This window comes from Saccopteryx leptura, chromosome 2, assembly GCF_036850995.1.
Source record: "Saccopteryx leptura isolate mSacLep1 chromosome 2, mSacLep1_pri_phased_curated, whole genome shotgun sequence".
NCBI lineage: Eukaryota > Metazoa > Chordata > Mammalia > Chiroptera > Emballonuridae > Saccopteryx > Saccopteryx leptura.
Window position 1 is genome coordinate 310,328,047 of NC_089504.1, and position 17,831 is coordinate 310,345,877.

A 17,831-nucleotide genomic window follows, 5' to 3' on the forward strand; every position below is an offset into this window, starting at 1 on the left:
TCGACTACGGGATTAGTTCCCAAGGGCCAGCGTGTGACCTGAAGCTAGACTGCCCTCATCCACTGGAAAATTAGAAAAATAATGACACGGTAGTGAGTTTGTGAGTTTCTTGTAAGAGAAGGCATGTGCCTTTTGTTCTGAGACTATTCCTTTTCTACTTGAGGACTATTAAAATATCTTCTTTCATTAAATCCTGGTCAGAATAGATGGTAATTGTTTTATCTTATAATCCAGGCAGAATGCAAGGCTGGAAGCTCTAAGTCAGCCTTGCCCTCCACCCATGACAGACAAGCTCCAGTGTGACCTAGCCCCAGTTACTTCGCTAACTAGTGTCTGTCCCTCCTTCCCCTTCACATACCCCTTGCACTCCAGTGAGAAATAAACCATTTACAGCCCCCCCCCCATATTCTTCCTCTTTCCCCACACAGGTCACACATTTTCTTGCTAAGTCCTTTCCCTCGTGTTGACCTCATCATTAATGTCTTCTCCACAAAGCCTTCCCCGACTGCTCTAAGAAGTACACACTTCTTCCTGATGGTCGTAGAGAGGCTCATTTGTTCCTCCCTCCCTCCCTCCCTCCCTTTCTTCCTTCCTTCCTTCCTTCCTTCCTTCCTTCCTTCCTTCCCTTCCCTTCCCTTCCCTTCCCTTCCCTTCCCTTCCCTTCCCTTCCCTTCCCTTCCCTTCCCTTCCCTTCCCTTCCCTTCCCTTCCCTTCCCTTCCCTTCCCTTCCCTTCCCTTCCCTTCCCTTCCCTTCCCTTCCCTTCCCTTCCCTTCCCTTCCCTTCCCTTCCCTTTCTTTCTTTCTTTCTTTCTTTCTTTCTTTCTTTCTTTCTTTCTTTCTTTCTTTCTTCTGTATTTCTCTGAAGTTGGAAACGGGGAGGCAGTCAGACAGACTCCCGCATGCGCCCGACCGGGATCCATCTGGCACGCCTACCAGGGGGCGATGCTCTGCCCATCTTGGGGCGTCGCTCTGCCGCAATCAGAACCATTCTAGTGCCTGAGGCAGAGGCCACAGAGCCATCCTCAGCGCCCGGGCAAACACTGCTCCAATGGAGCCTTGGCTGCGGGAGGAGAAGACAGAGACAGAGAGGAAGGAGAGGGGGAAGGGTGGAGAAGCAAATGGGCGCTTCTCCTGTGTGCCCTGGCCGGGAATCAAACCCGGGACTCTTACACGCCAGGCCCATGCTCTACCACTGAGCCAACTGGCCAGGGCCTCATTTGTACCTTTCTTAAGCTACTGTCACATGACAATACTTAACCTGGCTGCCGTCACACCAGGCTCTGTATCTCCAGGGAGCCAGGACTATGATTCACTCACTTCTGTATCCGCAGGACTTACTATAGACCACCTGGTGCGTAAGTGATGCTTAAACGTTTGTTGATCAAATAAACAAATAGAAAAAGAATTTTGAAAGGAACTACCTAAGCACTGAGGATACTTGCTGAGAGTCATAAGACATTGCCTCTGTCATCAAGCAGGCTGCGTTCTGGGAGAAGTTAATAAATATATATGATGGTACATCCATACCGTTGAATTCTCTGCAGCCATTAAGAATAAGGCCGGTCGATATGTACTGAAATGGAACCATCTCCAAGATATATTGTTAAGTGGGAAAAACCAAGTGCAGGAGAGCATGTAAACACCATTTGTCTTTAAATACTGTGTGTGTACACACAGGCACGCACACAACTAACTGCTTGTGTAGTATGAGGTGCATTCGGAAGGGTACCCTGGACACTAGCCGCAGTGTTTACCTCCAGGACAGGACACAGTGTGGGTGACTAGGAGACGGGGGCAGGAGAAGGAGCGACTTTGCACCATCTGCTTTCTGTACCCTTTGTTTTTGTTTCTGTTTTCTGGTTTTGTTTATTCATTTGACAAACACCTGTATATTATACAGCAGGCACGGTTTTAAGTGCTTTACAGGTTTTAACTTATTAACATTTAATCCGCCTAATGACCCTGTGAGCAGGCATGATCAATATCCTTACTTTATGGGTAAGGAAACTGAGACCCACAAAGTTGAAGTAACATTTCCAAGTGTGTACAGCTAATAAGTAAACAACTGATACCTCTATCTATTGTATTGAATTTTTTAAAAAGAAAGAGACACTACTCTAAATGATGCATGTTAAATGGTTGGCCCTTGCTGGACGTAACAGAAGGAAAAATTGCTCAGGGAACTTCGTGGAGGATAGAGGACTTCAGCAGTCTTGTTGGGCTTTGGATACACAGACCCAGAGCCCAGAAGCACTGGGTGTGCTCGAGGAACACTGGGCAGCTCTGTCTGGCTGAAATACAAGGTTGATGCAGGGGACAGTGGGAGACCCAGATCTTTAAAAGGCCTTGAATATCAGAATGTGGACTTAATCCTGTTAGCACTGATGAACACACAAATTGTTGTTGAGCTGGAGATTAGTCTGGGAGGAGGTAACAATTGTGAGAGACTGCAGGAGGAGAGTATTATAACCGCCCAGTGAAAAGCGATTAAGAATCTGTGATAATGAGATCAGAAAGAAGAAATGAATATAAAAGATGCTGTAAGGATAGATCTGGTGATCGTCGTCAATAGAGAGGAGAGCAGGAACTCCACAAAATTTGGAGGTCAGAGAGGCAACCCAGTAAGGGCATTGGGTGCAAAGGTCTGAAAATCAGAGGAAATGAAACTTTGATCTATTCAGGGACCAGATCTTGAGAGAGAGAGAACATCTCACATACAGATAAGACTTTTGGAAGTAGAGAAAGGACAAAGGGCCATGCCCACCTGGAGGGAACCCCTGCAGTGGGCAGATGGAATAGGAGCCGATTTAAAAACAAATCAAAGAGCCCAAGGGAGCTGGGGAAGGGTCCAAATAACGGGGCTCAAAGAGGGTGCCGCTCAGGATGGAAAATTGTTAAGGAGGAAAGCACCTAGCGAAGGCCGCTGTGTTTGTCCACTAGGATGCCACTGGTGACCTTTCTAAACAGTTTCAGACAAAATGGAGGCTTTCAAAGGAAATACAGTGACTGCAATGATTTTTTCCCCCAGAAATTGAACAATGAAAGGAGAGGAGGAGAAACGATGAGAGAGGGGAGTGGACGCAGGATGGCAGAGGGTTTGGGGTATGTTGTTTGGCTTTGCTTTGCTTTCAGAACTTGAGAGCTGTAAGGATGTTTGAATCAGACTTAAAAGAACCAGCGGGGGGGGGGGGGGGCAAAAGGGGGGGGGACAGATTCCAGATACAAGAGTTAAAAACAAAACTAAAGCCCAGCAGGTCCTACAGGCATTGGGAGGGATTGTGATCAAAGGCATAAAATCAATCTTAGAAAAAAAAAGAAGAGAAAAAGAACCCTTCTGTTAACTGGAGAAGGAAGGATTAATAAAAACAAAACTATTTCAGTGTAGACAATACAATACCTCATACAGTTGTGGTGATAGGAGAAATAACGTATACATGGCCGATAAAGAGTACAGTAAAAGTTAGCTGTTATTTTTTACCATTGCTACACAACAAGCATTCTACTCTGTCTTTTGGTTTCATCCTCAGACTTAACCTGTGATGTAATATTATTTTATCTTGTTGGGTAAATAAAGAAACTGAAGTCCAGGCAGGCCAAGAAATATCCAAGGGTTCATGTCTATTTCTGCCAGAGAAGGGAAGCTGAGGAGGATTGCAGATCATTAGTCAAAACTGAGTCTCCTCCGTGCCTCCCCTTTTCCGTTTGCAACCAATGTGCAGAAGTGGCCCGCATCTCCTGCTCAGAATCGCATCTAGTGCCCCGAGCCTTCACACAGAGCGGCTGTTTGATTCCTGGTTCCTCTCCTTCCGGTGTCAGACTCCTTTTTACCTTGTGCTCTGTCACTTAATGGGGTTTCCTGACCGTTGGCTCTCATTCATTCATTCCTTTTGATTCATTCAACACCACTAGATGCCCTGTCCTCAGGTCAGAGGGTAACAAGGAATGACATGGAATCCAACCCTGCCCTCATGGAGCCTCTTTCCTGGGAAGGGGTGGGGCAGACATGTATTTATGTAATAGATACATAATATAACACTGTGTTCCAGCCATTGTTTTTCATCATTCAGTCCTTGTAACAACCTGACATTGCTGCTTCCTTTCTCAGAAGAAGAAAATAAGTCACGGAGAGATTAATAAATAGCCCACAGTCGTACAAATAGTCAGAGGCAGACCTGGGATTTGAACACAGGCCCCTGGCTCCTGATTCCATGATCTTACCGGTGTATTATGCTGTACCTCTAACTTTATACATACAGGATAGGGCAAAAGTAGGTTTACAGTTGTTTGCATGGAAAATAATACAATAATTAATAAATACAAGAATAAACTTTTGTATACTTACAACTATACACCTACTTTTGCCACAACTTGTATATTTACAAAATATGTGGTATATTAAACAGATTTTTTTGGAAATAAATATTTTTAGATGGAGGTGAGTGCTAAAAACACAAGTACAGCTCAGAGGGAGGGCAGAGCTTGATGAGGAAGGGGCAGGCATCATTCTGGGTAAGGTGGTCGGGCAAAGCCTCACTTACGGACAAGCTGATGTTTGAGCAAAAACTGGACCGAATCTCTTTTAATCTTCTATTTTCCTCCAACCTTCCATCCTTTTAATCCCATTTGACTCTCTTTTCTGATATCCTTTTTATTGGCCTGTGGTATAAAACAACCCAGAACTAGGATGTACAACAAAGACAGATTATCATCACCTCCTGGTCCGAGGACTGGTACTTTGTTTCACAGGCAGTGAGCACATGCTCTGGTTCCATACCTTAGCCCCCAGTACCCTCATGGACCGCCCGTACTAGTGCCGTCCTAAGCTGTCTCCCAACTGTGGAGCACAGGAGGTCGAAATTCCTTCCAGACAAATTCACTTGGGTTTTCCCCAAGATGGATCTCATTTTGTTATTTGTTGCCTCAAATTCTAAATCTTCTGGAGTCCTTTACAGCAGTGGTTTGCAACCTTTTTACACTTGCGGACTATTAAAAATACGAGAATTGGCCTGACCTGTGGTGGCGCAGTGGATAAAGCGTCGACCTGGAAATGCTGAGGTCGCCGGTTCGAAACCCTGGGCTTGCCTGGTCAAGGCACATATGGGAGTTGATGCTTCTAGCTCCTCCTCCCTTCTCTCTCTCTGTCTCTCTCTCCTCTCTCTCCCTCTCTGTCTCTCTCTCCTCTCTAAAAATGAATAAATAAAATTTTTAAAAAATTTAAAAAACCCAAAAAACATAGAGTTTAAAAAAAAATACGAGAATTATTTCGGGAACCACTAAGGCAGAAATCACCCTGAGCATAAGCAAATTTAACTAAGATCCTTGGGTTTGTAACCTTCATACAACATCAAGGTGGTTCACTCTTTCGTGGACCGGCATGAAATTTCTGATGGACGCATCCATGGACCAGCAGTTGGAAAGAAAGCACTGCTGTACATTATTTCTACCTCCTTTGTTGCTGTTCACGGCCCTTCCCCATTTAGTAACATCTGCCCTTCTCACCACTCTGAATGCTCTTGCACACCTACTAAGGCAGCGGTTCTCAACCTATGGGTCACGACCCCGGCGGGGGTCGAACGACCAAAACACAGGGGTCGCCTAAAGTCGTCGGAAAATAAAAATGCATTGTATAATAAACATGTATTTTCCAATGGCTTTAGGCGACCCCTGTGTTTTGGTCGTTCAACCCCCGCCGGGGTCAACCCACAGGTTGATAACGGCTGTACTAAGGTATTAAGTGAGATCAGTTATAAGCCAGTGTCCTTAGCATTCACTAGCTGCTTTCTCTTCTGCATTAGTTGGTTGGCCTATATCCTTACGCTTTGTTTGGTTCTCAGCCTATGTCCTCTCAGGGGTAGCCACTCGGACTAAATTCGTTTTGCTAGTAATATTTTTTTAGAGGCACTGTGTAAAACGGTTCATTGACATCCAAATATACATCATCCACAGTGGTCTTTTCATCTACCAAATTCACATTGCTACCCAAAGATATCCATCATGTTTGTCAGAGTACTTGGGTCTGTAATTAAGCCCTGCTGGATACTGTACATATTTCCATTAGCTCCTTCTGATTTCGTCTGTTATTTTTCTAATTGACATCCTGAGTCACGTGTCCTTGAATCTCAGGTGGCTCATTTTGTAGCTTTGTTTTATTTAGGTTTTCTCTCTTTCATAAATAACCCTAAGGGTTTAGTGAATACACCGAGTGTTTGCCGTTGGGACCTACTGATTTGCATATGCTCACACTTTTCAAATAATCTGCTGATGTTTTGGTTTCTCTGCCAAAACCATTTTTCTTTCTGGCCCTTCCTTCAGTCCTAAAAGATACAGTCTTTTGTCTCAGCAAAGTAGAGAAATCTCTTATAAAAATATAAAGAAATGTATTAGGGTTTCTAACCAGGACCAAAAGGTCAGGAGGCGGGGTTTGACTAATAGCCAACTGGTGGCTGAATAGCAGTCTTAGCATCTTCACACCCCCAGCAGTGACAATGGCTTGCAGCGAACTTTCTGCTCAACCTGATCCAATACTTGGCTTAACACATTTGTAAGCTAGCTGGCTAGGGGCAGAGTCAGTGGCTCAGCAATAGAACTAATTATCCCTGGCCAGGTAGCTCAGTTGGTTAGAGCATTGTCCTAATACGCCAAGGTTGCGGGTTTGATCCTCAGACAGGGCACATACAATTTAAAAAAAATAGAACTAAGTGGCACCTATCAGAATCAACCTGTTACCTTTGCCTCCTTGGCATAATGCTCCAATGGTCAGGTTTCCCCATCAAAACCATGTGGTTCCTACCCATCCACACTGACCTTTCTGCCTAAACACTTACCACTAGAGAAAGATCCCCAAATTGTAAATATAGAAACCCAATACCTGTTACCCCTTCATTTCTCCATCCCATCACTAACTCTGCTGGTCACTTCGAGAGAAACCTTGGGTTCTATTCCTTGTCTAGGGCCTTCCAACTCTTTGATAGTAGTATGGGTAAGCAGGCTGACTGGCAAGCCTGTGATTAATCTCACTTTAAATTACAGCATTTGCCACCCTGGCTGGGTAGCTCAGTTGGTTAGAAAATCATCCCAACGTTCCAAGGTTGAAGGTTCAATCCCTGGTCAGGGCATATGTAGGAATCAACCAATCAATGCATTAAAAAAAATGGAATAACAAATCTCTCTCTTTCTCTCTCTCTCTCTCTCTCTCAAATCAATAAGTAAAATTTTAAAAAATAACTTAAAGCTTTTGCCTAGTGCCTTAGGTACCTCTGATCTGGGCCTAAATTGAATTTTCTTAAGTGTACATAAAAGAAGCTCTTGCAACAAAGACTATACCTTTCTATGTTATATTAGCATTTAAAATGTTATTAGAGCTTTCTAAACATTAGTAATAATAACACTAGCTTGTCCTTTGAAGAAATCCTTTGCATTATTTATTGAAAAGTTGATCATTCCATTTCATTACTTAAAACGGAAAAGCCATAGGCCATCTGAACTAGTTTTACTCAGCACAGCTCAGCAGTTGTATCCCAGATTGCTAATCCGAGAAATCTATAGTATGCCAGACAGTACCCAGCAAGGGCCTTCTGCTAACCGGTAAACAACATGTGGCTTTGAGGCCACCAAAGTGCATAATCCTAGGGCCTTTTATTAGCCTATACTATTAGATCATTTATTTTTTTAATGGAAAAGACCACCTAAAGTGATATTCAGCACAGCATGGCTCTCCTTAACCTGGAATCCCCTTTTGATAATCAAAAGAACATTTACAGAAGTATGGGAACAAACATGATTGTGAAAATAAAGGAAAGGACCTAAATAAAAAAAAATTCACAGAACAAGAGGGCAGTTCCATTCACTCTTTCATATTTCATTATTTGATAACATCAGAAGATGAATCCATCAGAATTGCTTTGCCCAGTGCAAACAGAAATGTGCCCGATCAATATTTATTAAAACCTTCCAAATGGGAGGCGGAGTTGAGCAGACTTCTTAATGGACTGAGTAATTATTCATATGATGGGGGTTTGACCAAAGGCAGTGCCCACACCGAAGAGACACAGCTTTAATTGCGCTGAATTTAAAATGCAGAGCTTCCTCGAGCCCTGTTGTAGAAAACTTAATTTTAAAAATTATCTGATGTAGTGGAGAGTGACATATGAATCCTTACATTGTTGAGAAGGAAACTTCCACCATAGATCTTTATAAATTTAGAATGGGTTCCAAAGGTGGGAAGCAAAGTTTGCAGATAAGAAAAAAAAAAAAAAATTTCCTCCTTTTCAGCAACTGTTACTGAGCTTGGAAAAGGTCATCATCCTAAGGGAAGGGTCTCAGGAATTCCTTGGTGTTGAATGGTTTGGTTTTTTGTTTTTGTTTTTTAATTTGGAGAAAGAGAGACGGTAAGGGAGATAGGGTGAGAAGCATCAACACGTAGCTCCACTTTAGTTGTACATTGAGCTTCCCATACGTGCCTTGATCGGGGCTGGGCCAGTGTCCCCTTGCTCAAGCCAGTGACCTTGCCAGCAATCTTTGGGCTCGAGCTGGTGAGCTCTGGGGTAATGTGGATGATTCCCCTGGATTCCCCTGCTCAAGCCAGTGACCCCATGCTGATGAGCCCAAACTCAGAGCCAGCTGCTATCAAAAATAGGCTCAGTGTTAGTCAAATAAGTTTATAAATATGATATATATGTTTGCTCACTTATAGTTTGCATTGGGTGTAGGAGACAGGCTATAAGCTGGCAAAGTCCTTATAGCCTAAGTCTTAGTTTTAAGACTAAGCCTTTCCCACCCTTTAAATACTAAGATCTTCTCAAAATTAAGCTTTTCCCCACACCCTTGACTTGCATGATGTGGGGTAGTGCACTTTTATGAGGAATCCCACTTATGCCTCAGATAAGTGGCTTTGTATCAGAAACTTCCTTATTTGTATATTGGCTTAAAGGCTTTAATTTTCTACACTATAAAATGAAGCAGACCGGGGGGCTTTCGCTCAGTCAGTTCCCACCATCAGCATTGCAGTGGAGAGGCAGCCAAGATGGCGGAGTGCTGAAGAAGTCAGTTTGTACAGAGTTTGTGCAAAGAGAAAGAGATGGGGAACAGAGGTGAATAAGGCTGGTGAGGTAGAAACCTTTGATTCTAGGAAAACTCAGATGAGACAGTGGCTTCGGGAGCCCTGAATGGAAAGGGAAGTGTTTTTCCACTGTGTGTATTTACTCGCCCACCAGGTGCGAGCTAGGATTAAATGTAATGGCCCACCAGTTCTTGGCTCCGTTGTTTTATTACCATCTGTCCGAATCAAATGAGAATCTGCACGGGCCAGGCGGCTGTGATGGTGGCTGTGGCTACTGGCTTTACACTCAGGTTACATTCCTGAGAGCAGTGAACACAGCCAGCTTTCACTGGGAGGCTCTTCCCAGTGGAGACATCCCCTCCACCCCCAGTACTGCTGACGCATGGGATTATCAGAACTAAGCCGATCGGTAACTGCCACTTAAGCATGGCCACTGATGAAGAGTCGCGGTGTGTGTGCATGTCACTTTATGTAAAGAAAATACGGTAAACATTCCATCAAAGAAGCCCATGCAAGCTTGTTACTGCCCCTCTTGAACAATTGCCACCAGCCAAGGGAATTTCTGCACTGAACTTCTGAAGCCCACACTTTACTTTTCTTCTACAGCACCCCAGTCAGAACGAGAACCTGCACAGTCTCGTCAGGAGTGTTAAAATCTGTTCCAAATGTAGAGCATAAGTCTAATTCCGCCCTAATTCTCTAAAAATTATTTTGCTTTTCTCTACCTTAGTTTTCTTATTCCTAAACTGAAAATAACTTCAACTGTTTCACATTAGGATTTTCAGTCGTGTCTATCATAAACTCTAAGCTCTTTGAAGGGGAAGACAAATGAAAGAGATTATATTATATTTTCTTAATAAACTAATTTATTCTTCTGACACACAGGATTACCATCCAGCTTATTATTGGTGTGGAAAACACAGTGAGCTAAGTTTGTTCTTGCTCAGAATGTTCTTAAATCAATCACTGTTGCATCTTGCAGTAATAAGTTGAGGAAAATCAGCATCCCTAAATCTGGTAGCCTGTGATTTTCAAGGACCAGACAGAAGATGCTGCAAACATTTTAAAACCAAGCATTCCAGGGCTTAAACAGTGTCTGCTCTAACCTCTTTGTTTTTTATATGGGAAGCAGAGGTCTAAAGAGCTGGTAACATTTGCACAAGGTCACTCACACAGCTGGGTGGGGAGTGGGGAGAATGAAAGAGTTAACTAGAATCTGAGTTAGTGGCTCTCTTGAGTATTTATTTATTTCTCCTAAGTCTTTTCGCTATAACTACCTCTCAATTATTTATGGGATGATTATCTGGTTTATAGATTATTCAGTTCCTTTCTTTTCTCTCTTTCCATTTCCCTGCTTATTATCATACGTACCATTGAGTGAGCAAGAAAACAGGAGTTGAGTGTTTTATCTGATACTTTAGTGACCCATCTCCTACTGGGTTTTTATTTAACCGCTCAAAATGCTGCCAACTATCGGCTAAAAGGAGTACAGGGAGCTACCATTAATACCACACTATATTCAAGTAAATTTCTCTTCCTTTGAAACTTATATTTAAGAAGTCAGCTTCAGAGCCTAATTCTCTTGTTGATATTAATGCTATCTTTATCTCAGGAAGGGCTAGATGAGAAAGCCCTTACAATGAAATTACTTAATTATATCTCTTCCTTGAGGAAGTAATGAATCAGAAGGGTAACCAACTTTTGGAAAGAAAGGTCACCTTGTCCATTACTAGCTGCTCGAAGGGCAAATGGAAAATGTAGAGAGGTGACAAAATGAATGAAAAGCCAAGAAGCTTTTCTGTAACTCCTGTGTGCTGATTTTACAATGTGACTTCATTATTTGGTTCAGAGCACTGAATTCCCAGATCAAATCCACTGTTACCCAAATACAGCTGCAAAGTGTATAAATGAATTTTGAATTGCCACAATACTCGCTTATTTCATTACAATCGAAGGCAGAGAGTATGTGAATTTTATTAAATTCATATTTCTTAAATTGTGACTGAAAATGAATTTGCTACACAAGTATTCTTTGTAATTAGTACTTTTGCTTTTTATTTCTTATTTTTAAATTTTTATTTACTAATTTCAGAGAGAGAGAGAGAGAGACATCAATTTGTTGTTGCACTCATTTAGGCACTCATTGGTTTATTCCTGTATGTGCCCTGACCGGGGATCAAACCCGCAACATTGGTGTATCGGGGTGACGCTCGAACCAGCCGACTACCCGGCCAGGGCAGTACTTTTGCTTTGTACAGTTTTACATATTTCTCTATTCTGGTGGCTTTGGAGTGAGTCCAGGGTTCAAAGTCCTTCATTTGGGGGCTTTAAGACAAATCACTCATACTCTCTTAAGCTCCGTCTGCTCATCTGTAAATCATGGACGACAGCAGTGCTTACATCAAAGGGTTGATTAAGATAATGCAGCTAAAAGCCATATATTATTATTAATATTAACGTGTGGCCAAAGGATGAGAGAAGCCGCAAGAGGAGAAGCATGCCTCACAGAATGTCTCACCCATCAGGGTGACATGGAATTCTGGTTTCCAGAATAGGACATGTGGTCCATGTCTAGCAATTGGCCCTTTGATATTATGGGCTGTGGAGCAACTTGCTCCACAAGTAATGAGCCAGAAAGGTTCTAAACCGAATGCGTGTTCACCGATCCCCTCCCAGCAGCCACGTGGGGCGCAATCTACTACAAAGCGCAGTGCCTTGGGCCATGGCTGCTATTGTAATACTTGATGATGAAGCGCCTCATTTTCCTGAAGCCTCAATAAGTGCTGATCAATTATTTATCCCAATTGGATTACACAGTTTCACTTCAGTGTGACAGTGTTTATCATAGACGCTCTAGTTGTATAGTTTGGGGCATTTTCCTATTTCTCCATGAGGTACCTCATTGCACCCTCTCTCCCCCTCCCAGGATCACTGTTTCTGTGCTGGCTACTGTTCTGAAAGACGAATGAATTTCATTCTGTCTTTAAATATTTATGTTTCTTTATGATCTCATCTATCATCGTGGTTATGAGGATTTTTTCCCCCCTAACTATAGAAAATACACCATCAGTTACCTGTCAATTTTGTTTAATAACTCCACTCTGCAATTCCGGGGCACTGTTTATCCGAGACTCTGGGGGATGCTTTCAGTCTCTCAGTCCCCTTCGGAGCGTCATTATGGGATTTATAAAGGTCTTCATTGCACACAGGATATTGAAACATTAAGGACGTAAGTGGCATGCCCTGTATCACTTATCGCACTGGAGGATCCAGGACTAGAAACCCAGGCATCTTTCTTTTGTTGTTTGCTCCCAGCGTGGAACAGCAGTCTCTATGAAAACCGGCCATTTACCTCTGGAAACAATTCATCAGATTTTTTCAGGAGAAATCCAATTTAATCTGGTCTGACAGGTTCAATGTTACTTCCTAAGATAAATAAGGAAGATAATCAGCGTCATAATACAAAGAAACCCAGTTCTTTTGGCCTCATCCCATTGAAAAGTATTGCAGCCCACTTATTGCCTCCGTCTCCTTCCCTAATGCTATTAGCTCCTTGGCTCAGGGAGCTGGGAATGATTCTGTCTCTTTTCTTTTTCTTTCTCTTTTCTTTTCTTTTCTTTCTTTTTGAGAGAGACAGACAGGGAGAGAAATTAAAAGAATCAACTCATAATTGCGGCACTTTAGTTCATTGATTGCTTTCTCATATGTGCCTTAACCAGGGGCTCCAGCCAAGCCAGCAACCTTGGGCTTAAAGCCAGTGACCTTTGGGCTCAAGCCAGTGACCCAGTGCTCTAGCTGGTGAGCCTGTGCTTAAAGCTGGATGAGCTCACATTCAAGCTGGCAACCTCAGGATTTTGAACCTGGGACCTCAGTGTCCCAGGTCAACACTCTGTCTACTGTGCCACCACCTGGGCAGGCAGTCGGCTCTTTCCTACACCACGCAGACGCCAGTGCAGATTCCTGGCTGGTTCAGAGCGATGGGAATTACAGCATCTGGGGTGGGGCCTCAAGATCCTGTACTTCCCACAAACTCCCCACACACTCTCCAGTTTGAGGACCAGTCTAGAACGCAGCTACCACGTCCCTTCTAGAATTGAAACAGGAGCCTCGAATTCTCTCTCCTCCCATTCGGTAAATCTAGATGTGAGCCTGTGTCCTTCCTGAGCAGTTTTTAAAACGCGTGCTTAGTTTTGTGCATAGACAGTCCCTGGCTCACCTGTGCACCTAGGGGAAATAGGATTAGATCAGGTAGGGCCTCATTTGTCAAAACAGGGAGGAAGCCATGGTCTGCCAGGGGACATCAGAAGCCATAGATACTTAGGATGTCTCTTTCTCCAGCATCAGATTATTTTTAAAAATAGTATTTTGTAATTACACCACATTTGTTAGGGAGTAGGAGTACTTCATGTGGCTTTTATGCTTAACATGAAGCTTCAGAAAAGTTCCTGATTATAGCCAATATCGGGTCCCAGACTTCTGGAAGTTAGAGTTCACACGTCTCTTCTATCAGAAGTATCTGTGTCTTCATTCAAGGTTATCCTTGAGTAATGGGTGCTAAATACGTGCTTCCGCAAGGTTAACCTGAACAGTCATTTGAAGCCACTACAGAGAATTAAGCCCAAGAAGACCCTCCACAAAGATGTTGGTGAGTGGCTACAAGGAGTCACCCATCAACTTGCCAGTCTCAAACAAGCACTTCCCGTTCCTGCCGCTATGTAGGATAGATTCACAAAGGAGAATTATTTCTGTTTCCAAAAAGAGAGAGTGTGTGAATTAGGAAAGGAGGTTTGGCAGAGCAGGGAAAGGAAATAGCCAAGTAGAAAGACCCAGTGCTCTTACTGACTATAGTCCGACTGTAGCAGCAATTAATGAAATATTCTTGAAATTATGCACTCCCCAGAACGCCTTCCTACCACAGAGATGGCTTAGTTATCCCATAGGATTTTTCTTTCCTGAAGTGAGAAGCCGGGAGGCAGACAGACTCCCGCATGCGTCCAACCCGGATCTACCCAGCATGCCCACCAGGGGGCCATGCTCTGCCCCTCTGGGCGTTGCTCCATTGTAACCAGAGCCATTCATTCTAGCGCATGACACCTGACGGAGGCCAGGGAGCCGCCCTCAGTGCCCGGGCCAACTTTGCTCCAATGGAGCCTTGGCTGCGGGAGGGTAACAGAGATAGAGAGAAAGGAGAGGGAAAAGGGTGGAGAAGCAGATGGACGCTTCTCCTGTGTGCCCTGGCCAGGAATTGAACCCAGGACTTCCACATGCCGAGCTGACACTCTGCCACTGAGCCAACCAGCCAGGGCCAGGATTTTTTAAAAAATATTTTTTATTGATTGATTTTAGAGACAGAGAAGTATCCATCTGTTGTTCCACTATGTAAGCACTCGGTGGATGGTGAGCAATCTTCTCTCTTCCTCCCCCAGGCAGTATTATGAGATGTTATACAACACAGCCGACGAGCTCCTGAACCTGGTGGTGGACCAAGGCGTGAAGTACACGGAGCTGGAGTATATCCACGCCCTGACCCTGCTGCACCGCAGTCAGACGGGGGTGGGCGACCAGACCACCCAGAACATGCGGCTGCAGCGGCTCAAGGAGATCATCTGTGAGCAGGCTGCCATCAAGCAAGCCACCAAGGATAAGAAAATAACCACAGTTTAAGCGGGCGCGCTGCATGCGGTCGGGGTGGGGGGGTGGCCATTCTTGTTTACTCGGTCATACTTACTTCTTTCTTTGGTATGTTATTTAGTATATCTGAGCTGACTTAGTTTTCTCTATACTGATGCTTTAGTGGAAGAGAAGGTGTAAGGATTTTTTTCTCTTTAGTTTTGGCTCTTTGTAAAAAATCTAAAGGGAGTTTGTAGTACCAAATGTCTTGATTTGACATCTACTCTGTTGCAGTCAATTCCAAAGTATGTAGTGTGGGGCGGGAAAGAGGGCTGTGTCAATCGGACTCTGCAAAACGGAATGCATGAATGGCTCCTGCCCAGCCATCTTTGGAAGGGAGACTGCTACCAAGGTTTCAGTCTCTTCCTAGAACTGCTCAGTAGGGTTCTCTTACATAAACAGTAGGATTTTTACTTCCTTGACCTTGTCAGTTTACAATTCAGTGAAGTAAGTGTATGTACATTGCTTTCTGTCTCTATTGCCAAGGTCAAACGAATGGCTTCTCAGCTAGATGGAGTTCTCAGAAAAATTTCCCTAACCAATACAGGACCTCTCGGGGCTAGGGAACAAAGTCCTTTATGTCAGCCCTTGAGTGGGTCTTGTTACCTTTTTGAAATTTTATTTCTGCTGTATCAAAACCAAGAGACATCAAATTAATGACCAAAATGGAAGAATGGAAGGTGATTCTGTCATCATCTTGATTTTCCCCCTGTAAGTCCCAAGGGAAAATAATGGCTAAAGTACTTCTCATCTCCCTGGAGACACGGCCTGGGTGTGAATGACGCTTAGGAGCTCATTCCCCCTCCGCTGGAGCCCCTGGGTCTGTCTCCCCTGAGAAAACAGTCCAGGTCTGCTCAGCTCGGTGCCAGGAAGAGGCTCAGCTGTGACATTCCTCCTCCATGTGCCACCAGCCGGGTCCGTTTCTGAAATGCTCTTGGGGGGTGTGAGCGCGCACTGCCCCTTGCCTCACTGGCCTCACCACCGTCCTGGGTCTCGGGTGCTCTTGCACACCCATAGTTGACATGTCGCAGAAGAAAGCAGTGTGCTGACTGCGACACACCTTACAAACATGTGGAAGGCAGAGCAGGGAGGGCTTTGACAGCACCTGTCATTCCTCATGCCCTAATGGTCCAGAATTTTACACCTGTTTGTACAGCTTCGGTCTTGGGGGGGGGGGGGGGCACAGAAAATTAAACAATGTTTGAGAAGCTTACATGTTGTGTATTGTTTTTTTTATATTCTTTATTCACCAAACATTCCATGGGGCCATGTGTGTGTCAGATGCTGGTAGGCGTGGGCTGGAACTAGGCAGTGAGGACACTCTTAGTATCTTTAATAGGACAGTGTATGAGAGCCGGCCTGTGCGTCCACAGCCCGTGCCCTTGAGACAGCCAGTCATCCAGAATTGGGGGGGGGGGGCACCTGGGATACTGTCCTCTGCAGGGTGACATCATTCACAGGTGCCCCGGCCCCTCCCCAGGACCTCATTCTGGCAGTCACTAATTTATGTGTCAGATAGCCTGGGAAGGAAACCTCAAATACAGCCACATTGAATTGGCAACTAATCCCGATAATTCTTAGTGTCAAGTCATCTCCATGAATGTCTGAGCACTAATGCATTCATTCAGTCAGTGGAAAAGATATAATTGCCTGTCACAGCTCAGGTGATATGGGACTCCTGCAGTGGCAAGCAAAAGAGACAGTCCCTTGTAACATGGAGATTATATTTGCACTCTGGTGAAGAGTCCTACGACGTCCACTCTGATGTTGACCTCCCCAGATTCCCCGTTTCTTTCTCAATCTGCCAAAACTACACTTTCATTTAAGAAGGTATCTTGTAGGATTGAGGACGAAAGTCTTCAGCCCTCTCTGGGCCGCTCTCTTCCAAGCTTTGCCATTCTGAAAGCTTGGGACTGTGCACCTCAGTGCTCGCTGGTTCCCTCCCTGGCTAGCTCAGAGCCATTTGTTGATGGAAAAAAAATGGATTCCTGCCCCAGGCTCTGAATGGACCCAGGCTACTGCCTTCAAGATTCTTGCTTTGAGGCAAAGCTGTGGCCAGCTCCCCAGGAGCAGGACGCAGAATTTCACTGTAAACAACGGAGAGGGTGGCAGGACTCAGGCAAGCTAGACTCACTGCACTGGGGACACATATGAGAAGACTGACGAAATGGGCGGTCCTGGGAGCGGGCTATGAAAACGAGGAGCACCCTGCCCGACATGATTTTGCTTAAGAAGCAAGGTGCTTGCGGAAACACACCCATCTGAGCGCAGCTGTCCTAACGTTGGCGGATGTGAGAGTGGGCAGAATTTGGAGGGAGGGTAATGAGGTAGCAAGGACAGGAGAGCAAAGGCGGCCTGGGCTCAGCCACAGTCCTGACTCTGTCCTAATAAGGCACGGCTGCTGTAAGAAGCATGTAAGTAATAAGTGTGTGGCCAGATGTGAAAGGCAGGGGAGGCTTTTCCCTGAAATGGAAGTTGGCATGGAGTGGACACAGCTGGAAGTGGTTGTCCTAGCTTGGCCAAGGCGGAAGGCCCGTCTGGAAGTTTGCAGATGCGTAGTCAGAGGCCTGCCACAAGGTAACACCCGACAACAACTGATGCTGTTCCCGCTCGGCTGGGGTGTAATGAGATCGTGCTAATTACCCAGGACGGAGTAAGCTGCAGGAGCCACTGGAGTGGAGCTGGACATGTCTTTTAGAAAGATGCCAACAGCAGAGAGGAGTTTCTGCTAAGGGAGCAAGGTGCGAGTGCAGTGGATGCACATGACCTGAGAAGGTGCTTTAACACAGCTGGGCCAAAGACTGGTGTCTGCAGCCAGAAATACTGCCGGGGCCTTCGCTTACCTGGAGCAGGGGCCCCTGGGAACCGAGAAAGCAATGTGTACATTTTATAATCGTATGTCCGGTGCGTGTAGGTTGGCACCACTGAAAAAAATTAAGAGTCTTGGTGCTGTCTGGTGAGCTTGGTGTCCGCTCGACTTTATCCCATCCAGAAATGTAGCCTCTGATTTCTGCTGACTTTGCAAAGATCCTCCAGGAGAACAATTAGCAATCTCCTGATCCCCAATTTATTCAGTCCCCCCCACCCCCACTGGGCCAAGCTT

At 44.8% G+C, this 17,831-nt stretch overlaps 1 protein-coding gene across 1 annotated transcript in view; it reads left to right on the forward strand.

Moving 5' to 3' along the window:
- The window catches only part of EXOC4 (exocyst complex component 4), a 701,469-nt gene extending 686,117 nt beyond the window's left edge, over positions 1 to 15,352 (forward strand). Inside the window, exon 18 of the mRNA XM_066362739.1 lies at positions 14,485 to 15,352. Within this exon, the coding sequence (XP_066218836.1) occupies positions 14,485 to 14,722 (238 nt within the window). The 3' untranslated portion in view covers positions 14,723 to 15,352. The remainder of the gene's footprint in view (positions 1 to 14,484) is intronic.
- The last annotated feature ends 2,479 nt before the right edge of the window (positions 15,353 to 17,831 follow it).